The 15,555-nt window shown below is 39.6% G+C and overlaps 1 protein-coding gene across 3 annotated transcripts in view; it reads right to left on the bottom strand.

Moving 5' to 3' along the window:
• Positions 1–9,116: 9,116 nt before the first annotated feature.
• The window catches only part of LOC115213108 (zinc finger protein 708-like), a 6,814-nt gene continuing 375 nt past the window's right edge, over positions 9,117–15,555 (bottom strand). Inside the window, exons 2-3 of one of the 3 annotated variants that reach the window (XR_004999794.1) lie at positions 9,773–10,935; positions 9,117–9,478 (exon numbers count right to left, since the gene is read on the bottom strand). Coding sequence is in view for 2 of the 3 variants with exons in the window: in XM_036504196.1 (XP_036360089.1) it covers positions 9,830–10,717 (888 nt within the window). In the remaining variant the exon portion in view is untranslated. Of the gene's footprint in view, positions 9,479–9,656; positions 10,936–14,927; positions 15,091–15,555 lie in introns of those variants that run through there. The other 2 variants (XM_036504196.1, XM_029782034.2) reach the window with 2 other exon arrangements.

Here is a 15,555-nt window from a genome sequence, read left to right as displayed (position 1 = left end):
AGATGCAGGCTTATTGCTGGTTGTACTAGCATTGGGTGAAGACTGCGATATATTTTTTGAATGGACCCCTCTATCTATGATCTGAATATATTCCTAGTTAACCCAGGACCTTATAGAGGCGATGCCTGAGAACTGTACCCTTACAGCTCTCAGGAATACTGGGTGGAGAAAATGGCTGGCTGGATGGGTTTATCTATATACAATAGTTCTGATTAAATAAGATTTCTGTCACCAAAACTCCAAGATATACATTCCAAGAATTGAAATCTTGGAATATATTTACATTGGAACAGAGTTATTTCTAAATGACTGTCTGGTATTTATTTGTGTGTATGTGTGTGTATGTGTAACATTTCCTGAAAAACAAACAAAAATAGAAAAAAGTTATAGGTACAGGTATGACTGTGGTTAAGAAGCTTGTGGGTTCAAGTTCAGTCCCACAGTACATCTACTGTAGCTCTGGGCCAATCAGTGGCTTATCAATGAATTTGGTTGAAAGAAACTGTGGAAACCTATTGTGTGTGTGTGTGTATATATATATATATATGTCTGTGTGTGTGTATATATATGTGTGTGTGTGTATGTATATGTAAATATGTGTGTATTTATGTTTTGCCCCCATCCCCCACGTGCTTGCCAACCAATGTTGGTTTGTTTACATCCCCCATAACTTACCAGTTTGGCAAAAGAGACTGCTAGATAAGTACCAGACTTGAAAAAAAAAACAAAAAAACAATCGATTTGTTCAACTAACCTTCAAGGTGTCTAAACCCAGCATGGCTGCAGTCCAATGACTGAAACAAGTAAAAGATTAAAAAAAAGATGAATGATAAATCCTTCTGGTAAAAAAAAAAAAAAATGTTATCAATTGGAAACTAATTTATAAGAAATGAAAGAAAGGGGAAAAAAACAAAAACTCATGACCAATCAAACTGCTTACTTGTTTTAACTGCAAACAAATGATGTTTTACAAACAAAAAATACGATTTCGTGATGTATTTTGTATTTTATTTACGATCCATAGTACATCCATATGGTCATAGAAACATATTAAGTGACTCTGTAAATATTAGATATTGGGGTAAAGAGACCCTTGTTATTTTGGTATGGGACTTAAAACCATTGTTACTTTGTTTAACCTTTTAGCATTCGGATTATTTTGTCAAATGCACTGATTTTTCATTGACATTGGTTTTAGTTAATCGTGCATTATTTTGTAGCTTTGAAATTTTAATGATGTGATTGTATATTTTATAATGGTATTGAAGGGTGTGTGTGACAGGCAGGATCTGGCTGTTAGAACATTAAACATTATAGGCGCAGGAGTGGCTGTGTGGTAAGTAGCTTGTTTACCAACCACATGGTTCCGGGTTCAGTCCCACTGCGTGGCACCTTGGGCAAGTGTCTTCTACTATAGCCTCGGGCCGACCAAAGCCTTGTGAGTGGATTTGGTAGATGGAAACTGAAAGAAGCCCGTCGTATATATGTATATATATATATATGTATGTGTGTGTGTCTGTGTGTCTGTGTTTGTCCCCCTAGCATTGCTTGACAACCGATGCTGGTGTGTTTATGTCCCCGTCACTTAGCAGTTCGGCAAAAATAGACCGATAGAATAAATACTGGGCTTACAAAGAATAAGTCCCGGGGTCGAGTTGCTCGATTAAAGGCGGTGCTCCAGCATGGCCACAGTCAAATGACTGAAACAAGTAAAAGAGCAAAAGAGTAAGTAACATATTCAGGATGGATATGACTGGTTTGAATGCCAAAGGATTAAACACTGCATCAATATTTTAGCATTTAAACTGGCCGTACCTGACTCAGATATTCAAAGCTGCCAGTTCTGGCCTCTCACCTCTACCCTACAATGTCATTCTAAAAATATACAATTATAGGTGTAGGAGTAGCTGTGTGGTAAGTAGCTTGCTTACCAACCACATGGTTTCGGGTTCAGTCCCACTGCGTGGCACCTTGGGCAAGTGTCTTGTCTTCTACTATAGCCTCGGGCCAACCAAAGCCTTGTGAGTGAATTTGGTAGACGGAAACTGAAAGAAGCCTGTCGTATATATGTATGTGTATATATATATATATATATATATATATATATTATATGTGTGTGTGTCTGTGTTTGTTTCCCCCAACATCGCTTGACGACTGATACCGGTGTGTTTATGTCCCCGTAACTTAGCGGTTTGGCAAAAGAGACCGATACAGTAAGTACTAAGCTTACAAAGAATAAGTCCTGGGGTTGATTTGCTCGACTAAAGGCGGTGCTCCAGCATGGCCGCAGTCAAATGACTGAAACAAGTAAAAGAGTAAAAGAATTACATCATCAAATTGTTGAAGCTTTGAGATATTGCATGATTAATTCAAAACAATGTGAATAAATAAGAATTACATTTGATGGAGTAATCTGAATGCCGAAAAGTTAATTGTTTCATTAGCCTATAACTTCTGTTTTACATTATCACATGACAGCAGTAACACTAAAGTACCAGTAATTACTTATGAAATATATTTCTGGTTTCTTCAACAGTAACAAATGCTCAATGTATTTTCAAATAAAATAGCTAATTATTTCTTGAACGCTTTATATTCAGTTACCTATTTATATTGAAAAAATATGCATGTGAAATATTCTTTTCTACTCTAGGCACAAGGCCTGAAATTTTTGGGGAGGGAGCCAGTTAATTAGATTGACTGGTACTTAATTTATCGACCCCGAAAGGATGAAAGGCAAAGTCAACCTTGGCAGAATTTGAACTCAGAACATAAAGGCAAACGAAATACCGTTAAGCATTTCACTCAGCGTGCTAATGTTTCTGCCAGCTTGCCACCATCTACCCTAGGCACAAGGCCCGAAATTTTGGGGGAAGGGGCCAATCGATTAGATCGACCTCAGTACACACTGGTACTTAATTTATCAACCCCGAAAGGATGAAAGGCAAAGGCATGCTAACATTTCTGCCGGCTTGCCCTCCTTCATCATCATCATTGTTTAACGTCCACTTTCCATGCTGGCATGGGTTTGACAGTTTGACTGAGGTCTGGTGTCAGCAGTTACACCAGACTCCAATCTGATCTGGCAATGTTTCTACATCTGGATGCTTTTCCTAACACCAACCACTCTGAGAGTGTAGAGGGTGCTTTTACATGCCACTGACACGGGAGCCAGTTAGGCAGTCCGGCATCGACCATGTTCAGATGGTGCTTTTTACGTGCCACCGGCATGGGAGCCAGTCACGCGGATCTGGCATTGACCATGTTTGGATGATGCATTTTACGTGCCACTGGAACAGGAGCTAGTCAGGGGGTACTGGTCATTGCTACGATTTTGGCTTTGCTTGACTCAACAGGTTTTCTCAAGCATATATTGCCCAATGCATCAAGGGTATTCTTAAATGGTCCGGACATGCAACACTGGCATCGGCCATGGCTGTAATTTCATTTTAGTTGCTGGGTCTTCTCAATCACAGCATATCTCCAGAGGTCTTGGTCTCCTGTCATTGCCCCTGTGTTCAAAGTTCATGCTTCACCACCTCATCCCATGTCTTCCTTGGTCTACCTCTTCCACAGTTAGGGCGTGGCACTTCTTTACACAGCTGTCCTCATCCATGTGTAACACATGACCATGTCAGCACAGTTGTCTCTCATGCACACCACATTTGATTCTTCTTATGTCCAACTTTTCTCTCAGTGCTTACACTCTTTCGTGTATGCACACTGACATTACACATCCAGCGAACCATACTAGCTTCATTTCTGTCAAGCCTACATATGTCCTCTGCAATCATGGCCCATGTTTCACTGCCATGTAGCATGGCAGTTTGCATACATGCATCATAGTCTACTTTTCATCCTGAGCGAGAGGCTCTTAGTTGCCAGCAGAAGTAGGAGCTTCCTGAACTTTGCCCAGGCTAGTCTTATTCCAGTCGCTACACTCAGAGCAACCACCCCCACTACAGACTTGGTCACCTAGGAAGCGGAAGCTATTAACTACTTCTAGTTTTCCCCCCGGGCATGTGATAGAATCTGTTTTCTGTACACCTTCAGTGTTTATTGAACCTGTGCATCTGCCACACACAAAAACTATCTTCCTGGTTAACCTTCCTTTGATATTGCTGCACCTTTTATGTGTCCATAGCTTGCGCCGGGTACATCGTATGGAGTTTCTACCCACACCTTTTCTACAGATCGAGCAGGGCCATCTACCTGAAGGGGTTTGTGATTTGTCAACATTCCTATTTACTAAGACTTTGGTTTTTGCTACGTGAAATATTATTGTTGTTTAGCCCCAGGTCAGGTCGGTTCAAGCAGATCTGTGATAAAAGGCATTTCAGACAGAACCATCTGGTCTGGTAAGTGATATCATATACGATGGAAGAAAAGATACACAGGTGTATTACATGCACCCCTAGTTCAGCAGAATATAGTCATGAAAAAAAAATGGTTTTTGATATTTAAAGCAACTTCCCATATACGGATACATGGTAATGTTTTGAAGCATTCTTTGGGGGAAAATTATCTTTTCTATGCTATTAAAGTATTTAAACCAGCCGTATCCGGCCCACATATTCTGTTTTAGGTTTGAACTGTCAAGATCTGGCCTCTTACACTCACCCCACAATGTCATTCTGAAAATATACAATCATATAAGATCATCATCATCATCATCGTTTAGCGTCTGCTTTCCATGCTAGCATGGGTTGGACGGTTCAACTGGGGTCTGGGAAGCCAGAAGGCTGCACCAGGCCCAGTTTGATCTGGCAATGTTTCTACGGCTGGATGCCCTTCCTAACGCCAACCACTCCATGAGTGTAGTGGGTGCTTTTTACGTGCCACCTTAATTCTAAACTGTGAATAAACATTAAATTTGACTGAAAGATAATCTGAATGCTAAAGGATTAAAGTACCTTATCATTTCTTTAATATTAGTGACTTTTCTTGCAGGTAGGATGTAACTTGTGGGAGATTTGGCTGCTATTTCTAATAGGTTGATCCCTTTCATTGACTTGTATTACAGTAGTGTAGTTGTAGTGAATGCAATACCTGTTTAATGTTGGGTTTTGTCACCTGCCTGTGATTCATCACTGAATCGTCAGGTGGGGAAGGGAGATAATGCAGTTCTACCTTCTTGGCTATCTTGTTCTTCACACACCACAATGTGATATAGATTTTAGTGTGTCCCAACGAGCACAGCTAGAGGTCAGTCTAATTGTTCATATGTCATCATTTGATATTTCATGATTGTGTGTGTGGTTGTTACGCTTGGTGACAGTGCATTGGCTGTACTGTGTCAAGCACTAATGCATTTAATATTCATATAGTACAACACTTCTAATTTGCGATGGACCGGCGTCCTGTCCAGATGGGGAACCTATACACCAATGAAACCGGGAAACCAGCCCTTATGAGCCAGGCTTGAGAATGAACAAACAACAATAACAACAGCGCTTAAACTTTTGTCATTCGTGACCCCATTTTTCATTATGAGATTTTTTGCGACCCCAGGTATTAAATCTTTACATATAAAACTGAAGTTGTGTGTGTGTCTGTCTACTCCGATTTAGATTCCTAACTACTCCCACATTTTGCGGTGCAGTTTAACCAAAAGCGGGTATCTTATAGTCGTGATTCATATCGAGCCCTTCTGGGTATTAGCACGTATCTACGATGAGTCTACGATTTAAAAAAAAATTTACCATCATTTTTTCGTTTTTTTAATGCATTTTTAACTCGGTTTTATATAAGGGAAGTAACTCTCTAAAATGCTTATATAGTTATTTCCCTTACAAACCCGAGCAACGTCGGGCGATACTGCTAGTATGAAATAAAACATTCAAATAAATACAAAAATAATTTTTTTACTGAACAATGTACATATAAAAAATGGAGTTATATTGGTGTAATATTTGACACTGCTGGACGTAAAGCATCTATGTTTTACAGCGTTGAACGATATTTGGTTTTAATAAGGGTTAAAGCTGAAAAAGTTATTTCCCGTAGGTATTTGGTGCTAAATAACAAAAGAACATGTAATGCCATTTCCGAAATAACATGTAAACTGAAATTATCATCATTGTTTAATGTCTGCTTTCCATGCTGGCATGCGCTGGACGGTTTGACTGAGGGCTGATCTGGCAAAGTTTCTACAGCTGGATACCCTTCCTAATGTCAACCACTCAAAGAGTGTAGCGGGTGTTTTTTTTATGTGCCACCGGTATGGGAGCTAGTCAGGTGGCACTGGGATCGACCACATTTGAATGGTGCTTTTTATGTGCCACCAGCACGGAAGCCAGTCTGGTGGCACTGGCATTGACCCATGCTAGAATGGTGCTTATTACATGCCACCAGCACGGGTGCCAGTCAGGCGGCGCTAGCTTTGGCCATGACTATGATTTCACTCGACCCAACAGATCTTCTTAAGCACAGCGTATTGCCCGGCAGTTCCATGGGACACTTAAATAGGCTGGTTATGTGACACTAGTATCAGCTATGGCTGTGATCTTGCTTTACTTACCGGGTCTTCTCAATCACAGCATATCTCCAAAGATCCATTTAAACTGAAATTCAAGTGTTTGAAGTTAATTTCTACGACCCCAAATGGGGTTGTGACCCATAGTTTAAGAAGTGCTGATATAATATGTTGTGACTGTGTTGTTAAGAAGTTTGCTTCTCAACCATGGTTTTGGGTTCAGTTCCTCTGTGTGGCACCTGTCTTCCACTATAACCCCTGGTTGACCAAAGCCATGTGAATGGATTTGGTAGACAGAAACTGAAAGAAGCCTGTTATATATATATATATTAAAGAATTGTATTAATTTGTATCTGTATCTTTTAAGTAAAATCATGTCCTTTACTTTTCTTCATTTAAACTGGCCACATTTGGCCAAAATATTCTACCTGTTTTATGCTCAGACTAACCAGATCTGGCTTTTCACACTAACCCTAAAATAGCCTTCTAAAAATTAACAGATAGCTCATTAAAATCTCAAAGCTACTAACTACTGCATGATTAATTCAAAACAATGTGAATAAATAATGATTACTTTTGACAGAGTGATAATCTGAATGCTAAAGTGTTAACCCAGAACCATGTGGTTGGGAAGCGAGCTTCTTACCACACAGCCACACTTCACATATATAATCTTCTCAAATTTTGTCACAAGGGGAGCAATTTTGGGGAAGGGAGTAAGTAGATTACATTGGCCCTACTGCTCAACTTATTTTATCGATCCCAAAAGGATCATCATCATCATCATCCTATGCCTAACTTTTCCCTCGGGATACTTACACTCTGTCAAATATTATGCATGCTCACATTACACATCCAGCGAAGCATACTGGCTTCATTACGTTCAAGCCTACACATGTCCCTGGCTGTCATACCCCGTTTCACTGCCATGCAGCATAGCTATTCATACATAGGCATCAAACAATCTGCCTTTCATATGTCCTAGGTTTGACAGGAACCAACCAGGCCGAAGCCTGCACCAGACTCCTGTGACTTTTGGCAGGATTTTTACAGCTGGATGCCCTTCCTAACACCAACCACCCATCAGAGTAGACTTAGTGCTTTTTATGTGACACCACCCCAGGCAAGGTCATCTTTGGCAGGATTTTTACAGCTGGATGCCCTTCTGAACACCAACCACTTCACAGTATGGACTGGGTGCTTTTAAGTGACACCTACACTGACAGGGTCATCAAGTACTTGCAAGACAAAAATCTTTTAAGGGGGGAGGGGGCATTGGAGGAGGTGATCTTGTATCAGATGATGAAAGGTTATAGTGAGACAGAGAGAGAGAGAGTAACTTGTGACTTATGTAACGAAAGTTTCATATTACACAAAACATGTGAAACAAGAACTATAGATATGAAAAAAAGCACGGACAGGTGAAAGGCTAAACAAACTTTTACAATGCTGCTTTCTTTACAAGAACAACTGTATGAGAATATTCTTAACAAATTTTACATTCATATATTTTTGTCTCATGAGTATATTAAGTAATTAGCACATTAAATGATGTTTCTTCAAATTACTATTTAACCGGAAAGTTTTACCACAAATTTCACATCTAAATGACTTCTCACTTGTGTAATCTTTACTAATGCTTTTATTTTATTAAGTAACAAAAACATAATTATTATACCAGAATGAATTATTACAAATATCATGATATGGCATCTCACCTTTATGGTTGATGCGTACTTTGTTATATTACTATTGTGTCAGAATGTTTTATCAGAAATTTCAAATTCATATATATTTTGTCTTATGCATGAAAAAAATGCTTTGTTAACCATGATTTTCTTCATATATTATATTGGGTTGTCCGGAAAGTTAGTGCCAATTTTTAAAGGAAAGAAAAAGGTCAATAAATACTTGCCATTACATTTTTAATCAACCAAATATGAACCATGTTGTTGCACAATGTGTCTCCATCTTTCCTTTAACTTGAAAATACCCTCTTCCCAGAATTGAGGTGGTTTCATGGCAAAGAATTCATCAAGGTATCTTTTTACGTCATCCCAAGAATTGAAATTTTTCCCATTAAGACTATTCTGCAGAGACCTGAATAAGTGGAAATCCGAAGGAGCAATATCGGGTGAATATGGAGGGTGGGGTAACACATCCCAGCCGAGCTGCAGCAATTTTTGTCTGGTCCCCAAAGCACCAAGTGCCGAAAATGAATTTTCGTATCTTCCATTTTAAAGGGTTACAGAATTAACACAGGTTATAGGAACATAAACCTTCTTCCACGAAAAGATAGCTTAAACTGTGCTCTAAATGGAGGTGTAGTAAAATCCTATTTTATGGACTCAACCATGTTCTAAAATAAGTTGAAAGGTAAGCTACTATAAATCGGCACGAACTTTCCAGACAACCCAATACATGAAGGTTTTTACCATAAATTTCACATTGATTTGACTTTGCTCCAGTTTCACCTATATTGTGGTTCATTAAATCATATTCACACCTGAAATGCTCCATTATAAAAGTCACAACAGTGTGGACTCTCTTCTGCATAGATTTATATACTGTTGTCTTAAAGTCACAATTTATATAAGCATGTTTTATCACAAACTTCACAAAAAAGAAAGAAAAAAACTTTTTTATCAATAACTTTTATGTCACAAATATCACATTTACCTAAACTGGAATAAAACAGCCAACAGGCTGACTGATCATCGTTACATCAGGTAGAATGCATTGTGGTACCTGTCCTGGTTCTGCACTCTGATTTCCAATCCAAACTAGGTAAAATTTACCTTTCATTCTTTCATGGACAATAAATAAAGTACCAGCTCAGTGCAAGCCCAACTCTTTCTCTCTCCAGATGTTACATACTGGATGTTCCACTAGATCATGAGTTGGAGATCCAAGAGAATGTCCACGTCTACACGGACACTTAAAGCAATCACCAAAAACCTGATACATGCTACCATGGTCATCCTTGATGGCCACAGTTTTAATCATCATCATCATCATCGCTTAACGTCCGCCTTCCATGCTAGCATGGGTTGGACGATTTTGAGAGAGGGCTGGCAAACCAGATGGCCGCACCAGGCTCCAATCTTGATCTGGCAGAGTTTCTACAGCTGGATGCCCTTCCTAATGCCAACCACTCCGAGAGTGTAGTGGGTGCTTTTCACGTGCCACCAGCACAGGGTCAGTCAGGCGGTACTGGCAATGACCTCGCTCGAATCTTTTTACACGCGCCACCGGCACAGGTGCCAGTAAGGCAACATTGGTAACGATGGCAACGATGACCTGGAATATGTTTAGGTAGCCACAAGACAAGAATTCTGAAACACCGATTTCACACTACTGTGCTAGCGCTTCTTTTCTGTGTTGCATTTTATGTCTCTTTAAGCTACGGTCGTGTGAAAATGATTTAATGCAGAGGTTACATTTGTATGGTTTCTCGCTAACATGAACAATTTTATGATCTTTTAAAAGGGAATGACTTAGGAATGTCTTACTGCAAACATTACACTGGTGCGTCTCTTCTGCATGAGCATTATCATGCATCGTTAATCGGTCTTTTCTTGAGAAAGCTTTACCACAAATCTTACATTTATAAGGTTTCTCTCCTTTATGTGTCATTTTATGTTTTTTCAAGTCGCTATTATTTGTGAAAGTTTTATTACAAGTTTCACACTTGAATGGCTCTTCTACAATATGGAGCATTTTATGTATCTTTAAGTCACTATTGTACAAGAATATTTTACCACAGATGTCACATTGGTGAGATTTCTCTCCAGTATGAACTATAATATGGCGCTGTAGTCTCTTCTTCACATAGTAGGCTTTCCCACAAATATCACATTCAAATGGTTTCTCTCCAGAGTGGATTACTTTATGATCTGTAACGCTCTCTTTTCTTAAGAATGTTTTACCACAAATATCACATTGGTGTGGTTTCTCTTCCGAATGAACTATTCTATGTCTTTTTAAAATACTATTTAAATGGAATGATTTACCACAGATATCACAGATGTAGGGTCTCTTGCCAGTGTGCACCACCTTATGGCGATTTGCATTACTTTGTCTTGAAAATAATTTACCACAAATGTCACAGTTGTACGGTTTTTCTCCAGTATGAACCACTCTATGCATACTGAGTTGTGAATTTCGGGAAAATTTTCTATCACAAATTTCACAACGGAATTGTGTTTTCACTTTTACCTTTTTGCCTTCCATTGCGCTCATGCTTCTCTCTACAAATCAACTAAAATATTCATAAAAGTATGATAGCTTGTGGCAGAAGTTACCAAATTTACAAAATTCTCAGTGAAATTCTCCTCATATTTTTCACAAGATCTGTCAAAATCTTTGGTGTTGAAATTCCAATGAACACAGCTTCATAGTTTCAATCTGATCATCTTCATTTCAATATGTAGGAATATATTTTCATGATATGAGATTTCCTGAAATACAATTAAAAAAAACCCATTAAAATAGAGTTAACAATATTATTTACATTCGACGGATATATGTCCTCATCTTGTTTGTTGTTAACACAACATTTCGGCTGATATACCCTCCAGCCTTCATCAGGTATTTTGGAGAAATTTCAAACCTGGGTTCTCATTCCTAAGGTATTTTTCAATGTTATTATTATTATTATTATTCAGGTCTTGCCCGGAATCGAACTTGGAATCTTGGGTTAGTAGCCCGTGCTCTTAACCACTACGCCATATGTAAAATATAAGGCCAATTATTTATGATTGGTCAGCTTCATTTAAAGACATCAATTTGAATATCTTGCCATTTAGCAATTAAACTAGCCACATCTTGTCCTACCTGTTCTATGTTCAAACTGACCAGATCCAGCCTTTCACACCTAACCTACAATGTCATTCTAAAAATAAACAATCATACCATTGAAACCTCAAAGCTACAAGATAATGCATGATTAATTCAAAACAATATGAATAAAAACGCATCACATTTGACAGAGTAAGCTGAATGCCAAAGGACAGACAACATTTGACTATCCAAGTCTGCTCCAATAAAACCCATAAATTTAACTTTCAGAATATAGTTGTGTCACTTATCAGGAAACTGGTTATGTAAACAATGATGTATAGTCCAGAGGTCCCTAACCTTTTCACTACTAAAGACCCCTTTTATTTAAATGAGTTTTTCCATAGACCCAAGGATATTCTTTTCAACTCTAGGCACAAAGCCCGAAAGTTTTGGGGAGGGGGCCAGTCGATTAGATTGACCCAGTAAACAACTGGTACTTGATTTACTGACCCTGAAAGGATGAAAGGCAAAGTTGACCTCGGAGGAATTTGAACTCAGAACATAAAGACCGGGGTCTGGGAAGCCAGGAGGCTGCACCAGGCTCCAATCCAATCTGGCAATGTTTCTACAGCTGGATGCCCTTCCTAACGCCAACCACAATTTTCATTTTTTGCTTCCTAAGTGGTCCTTGGGCAAGGGTTTTCTACTACATCCTTAGGCTGACCAACCAAAGCCTTGTGAATGGATTTGTAGATTTGGTAGATAAAAACTGAAAGAAACTCATCATGTATATGTTGATACATAACAACATACGTGCTTTTCTTGGGCTTTCTGCTCCTTCCACCTTTTTTCCTCTATCCGACAAAGAGCCATGTTCAGAATGTCATTTCTACTCCTATTTTACTATCTAAAACTTTCACAGAGCTTCATCATCATCATTGTTTAATGTCCGCTTTCAATGCTGGCATGGATTGGACAGTTTTACTGGGACTGGTGAACCAGAGGCTGCACCAGGTTCAATCTGATCTGGAAAACCTTCTACAGCTGGATGCCCTTCCTAACGCCAACCACTCTATGAGTGTGGTGAGTGTTTTTACATGCTACTTGCACAGGAGCCAGTCTGGTGGCACTGACAATGACCATGCTCGAATATTGTTTTTCACATGCCGGTAAGGCAATGCTGGCAACGATCACATTCGAATGGTGCTTTCCATTCTAATATATTCACTGTGTACGTCCAATTGACTTTTGTTGGTTTTTCCTGTTGTTTGCTTTTGTTCTCGGATTTGCCTACACATACACACTCACACACTGCATTTTCAAGTATGCATAGTATATAGTGTAATCATCCCAGCATCCTCACTCTCCAGATTCTGCTGCATTTCACATGTCATTTTGGGGTCCTCCAAAGTCATCTTCGTATATAAGTTAACCATTTGACGTGTATGCTGGAAAATATGATATATATATATATGATGTCAGCACCGCCTCGACTGGCTTCTGTGCCGGTGGCACATAAAAAACACCATCTGAATGTGGCCGATGCCAGCGCCGCCTTGACTGGCTTCCGTGCCGGTGGCACGTTAAAAGCACCAACCGATTGTGGCCGATGTCAGATTCCCCTGGCACCTGTGCCGGTGGCACGTAAAAAGCACCCACTACACTTGCGGAGTGGTTGGCGTTAGGAAAGGCATCCAGCTGTAGAAACACTGCCAGATCAGATTGGAGCCTGGTGCAGTCCCTGGCTTCCCAGACCCCGGTCGAACCATCCAACCCGTGCTAGCGTGGAAAACAGACGTTAAACAATGATGATGATGATGTGTGTGTGTGTGCATCACATTGCTCCCTTGCCTCGACATTGTGTGATAGTTGTAAATGAGTGTCACCATCATGCAAGCAGTGTCTTTCATCCCCAGTGTTCTGTGAAAAACATGTCTCATCATCATCACCCTTATCATCGTGGTTTAACGTTTGCTTTCCATGCTGGCATGGGTTGGATGATCTGACTGAAAAAGGTAAGCTGAAGAGCTGTACCAGGTTCCAGTCTGGTTCGGCAAGGTTTCTACACTTGAAAGCCCTTCCTAACACCAACCACTACAAGAGTGTAGTGGGTGCTGCGTATGTGCCACCAGCACGGGTGCCACTGACATGGCATCGGCCATGACTATGATCTAACTTGGCTTGACAGATCTACACAAGCACGACGTATCGCCAAAGGTTTCACTCACCTGTCACTGCCTCTGTGAGGTGCAACACCTGAACGGTGCTTTTTATATGCCACTGGTATGGGTGCCAGTCAGATGGCACTGGCTATGATTTCACTTAGCTTGACAGGTCTTCCCAGCACAGCATATCACCCAGCATTTGAAGAGTGGTTTTTACGCGACTCTGGGGGAAACGTTACCTTGGAAACATAAGTGTTGGTGACAAGAAGGGCATCTGGCTGTAGAAAATCCATCTCAATAAATTCTGTCCAAGTCATGTAAGCATGAAAAGTGGGCGTGATGATGATGATGATGGTTAATTTATTTCTATCACAAAATCATAGCAAATTACATGATATAAAAAGACAAACCACAGAATATAACATTTAAACGGGCCTTTATCACTAGCTTGGTCTCAAATGCAGATTTGATGACAATAAGAATACCAGTGAGCCTACAGAGTCAAAAATTATATAGTTTATCAAAAACGTTAATTCTTTGGATTTACATGTTTTAAAGATCAGAGATTACAATTCTGCGAAAAAAAAAAAAATTACTTTCAAAAACTGAGTTTTAATAAAATTTTGCCTCTCTGCTTTCCCAAGATTTTTCAGTTTTCTCTCTTTCTCTCTTTTACTTGTTTCAGTCATTTGACTGCGGCCATGCTGGAGCACCGCCTTTTAGTCGAGCAAATCGGCCCCAGGTCTTATTCTTTGTAAGCCTAGTACTTATTCTATCGGTCTCTTTTGCCGAACCGCTAAGTAATGGGGACGTAAACATACCAGCATCGGTTGTCAAGCGATGTTGGGGGGACAAACACACACATATATATATATACGACAGGCTTCTTTCAGTTTCCGTCTACCAAATCCACTCACAAGGCTTTGGTCGGCCCGAGGCTATAGTATAAGACACTTGCCCAAGGTGCCACGCAGTGGGACTGAACCCAGAACCGTGTGGTTAGTAAGCAGGCTACTTACCACACAGCCACTCCTGCGCGTTTTTTTTTTTTAAACATCTGAGATTGCGATAGACTATGATATTTAAAAAAATCCACTTTTTCCCAATGCTCTCCCCTTCCTCTGTTTTTCGTCTGACTTAGGATTCAAGATTTTTTCAGGTTTACACATCACAGAATCACAACTATGCATAAATATAATTTCCACTAATTCACTTATTTGGTATCACTTTCAAATCTATCTCTCTCTCTCTCTCTCTCTCTATCTATCTCTATATATATATATATACACACAAAGGCGTGAACAGGTAACAAAAGAAAAATATATATTTTTTTTTTGCAGAATCGTGATCTCCTGTGTTTAAAACATACAAATCCGAAGAAAAAATGCGGTTTTCGGCGAACTAGATAATTTCCGACTCTATTCTATAGGCTCAGAGTATATTAAATATGTCTCGTAGTCCAGAATAAAATTTCGTGCCTGATACAGTTGTACTATGATACCTACTTCAGAATTTTTCTAGGCATTCGGGGTGCTCAGCATGTTGTTTCTATGCGGTCTCTTCTGTTGTGTTCTGGGGTCGTTGTTTACGTACGTGTTCGACAACTTTACCAAGTACCAACACACATACAGACCCCAGCATGTTGGGTCTATATGTGTGAGCCCTAGAAATGTGGGTACTACTAACGAACAGTGGTCCCGGTGCGCGCACTCGCAGAAGTTAGTCGTAAGTAGTCGATCCTACAACGACTTGCGCGTATGTTTGTATTTCAAGGCTGAATACATATCAAAGAAAATGAAATAATATTTTTCGAGCAAAGTAAATAATTTTTTAAAACTAAGTAAATAAATTATTTTTATAAACAAACTAAGGTTCGGGTTAAACAATTAGGTTTAGGGTTAGGGTAAAAAAATTAGGTTTTAGGGTTAGGGTTAGGTTTAAAAAGTCGTTGTAGGATCGACTACTTACGACTAGCTAGCGCGGATGTGCGAGTGCACGCACCGGGACCACTGTTCGCTAGTAGTACCGAAATGTGTTTCTGCTAATCACGAAAGATCAAACAATGTTTATATAGTTTGTAATTGTTGTGTCATCAAGGGAAACAACGATTGTCCTGCTGGAAATGCTCCGCAA

This window comes from Octopus sinensis, linkage group LG6, assembly GCF_006345805.1.
Source record: "Octopus sinensis linkage group LG6, ASM634580v1, whole genome shotgun sequence".
Taxonomy (NCBI): Eukaryota; Metazoa; Mollusca; class Cephalopoda; order Octopoda; family Octopodidae; genus Octopus; species Octopus sinensis.
Note: the sequence above shows the minus strand (reverse complement) of the source record. Positions and strands in the feature narration are given on the sequence as shown.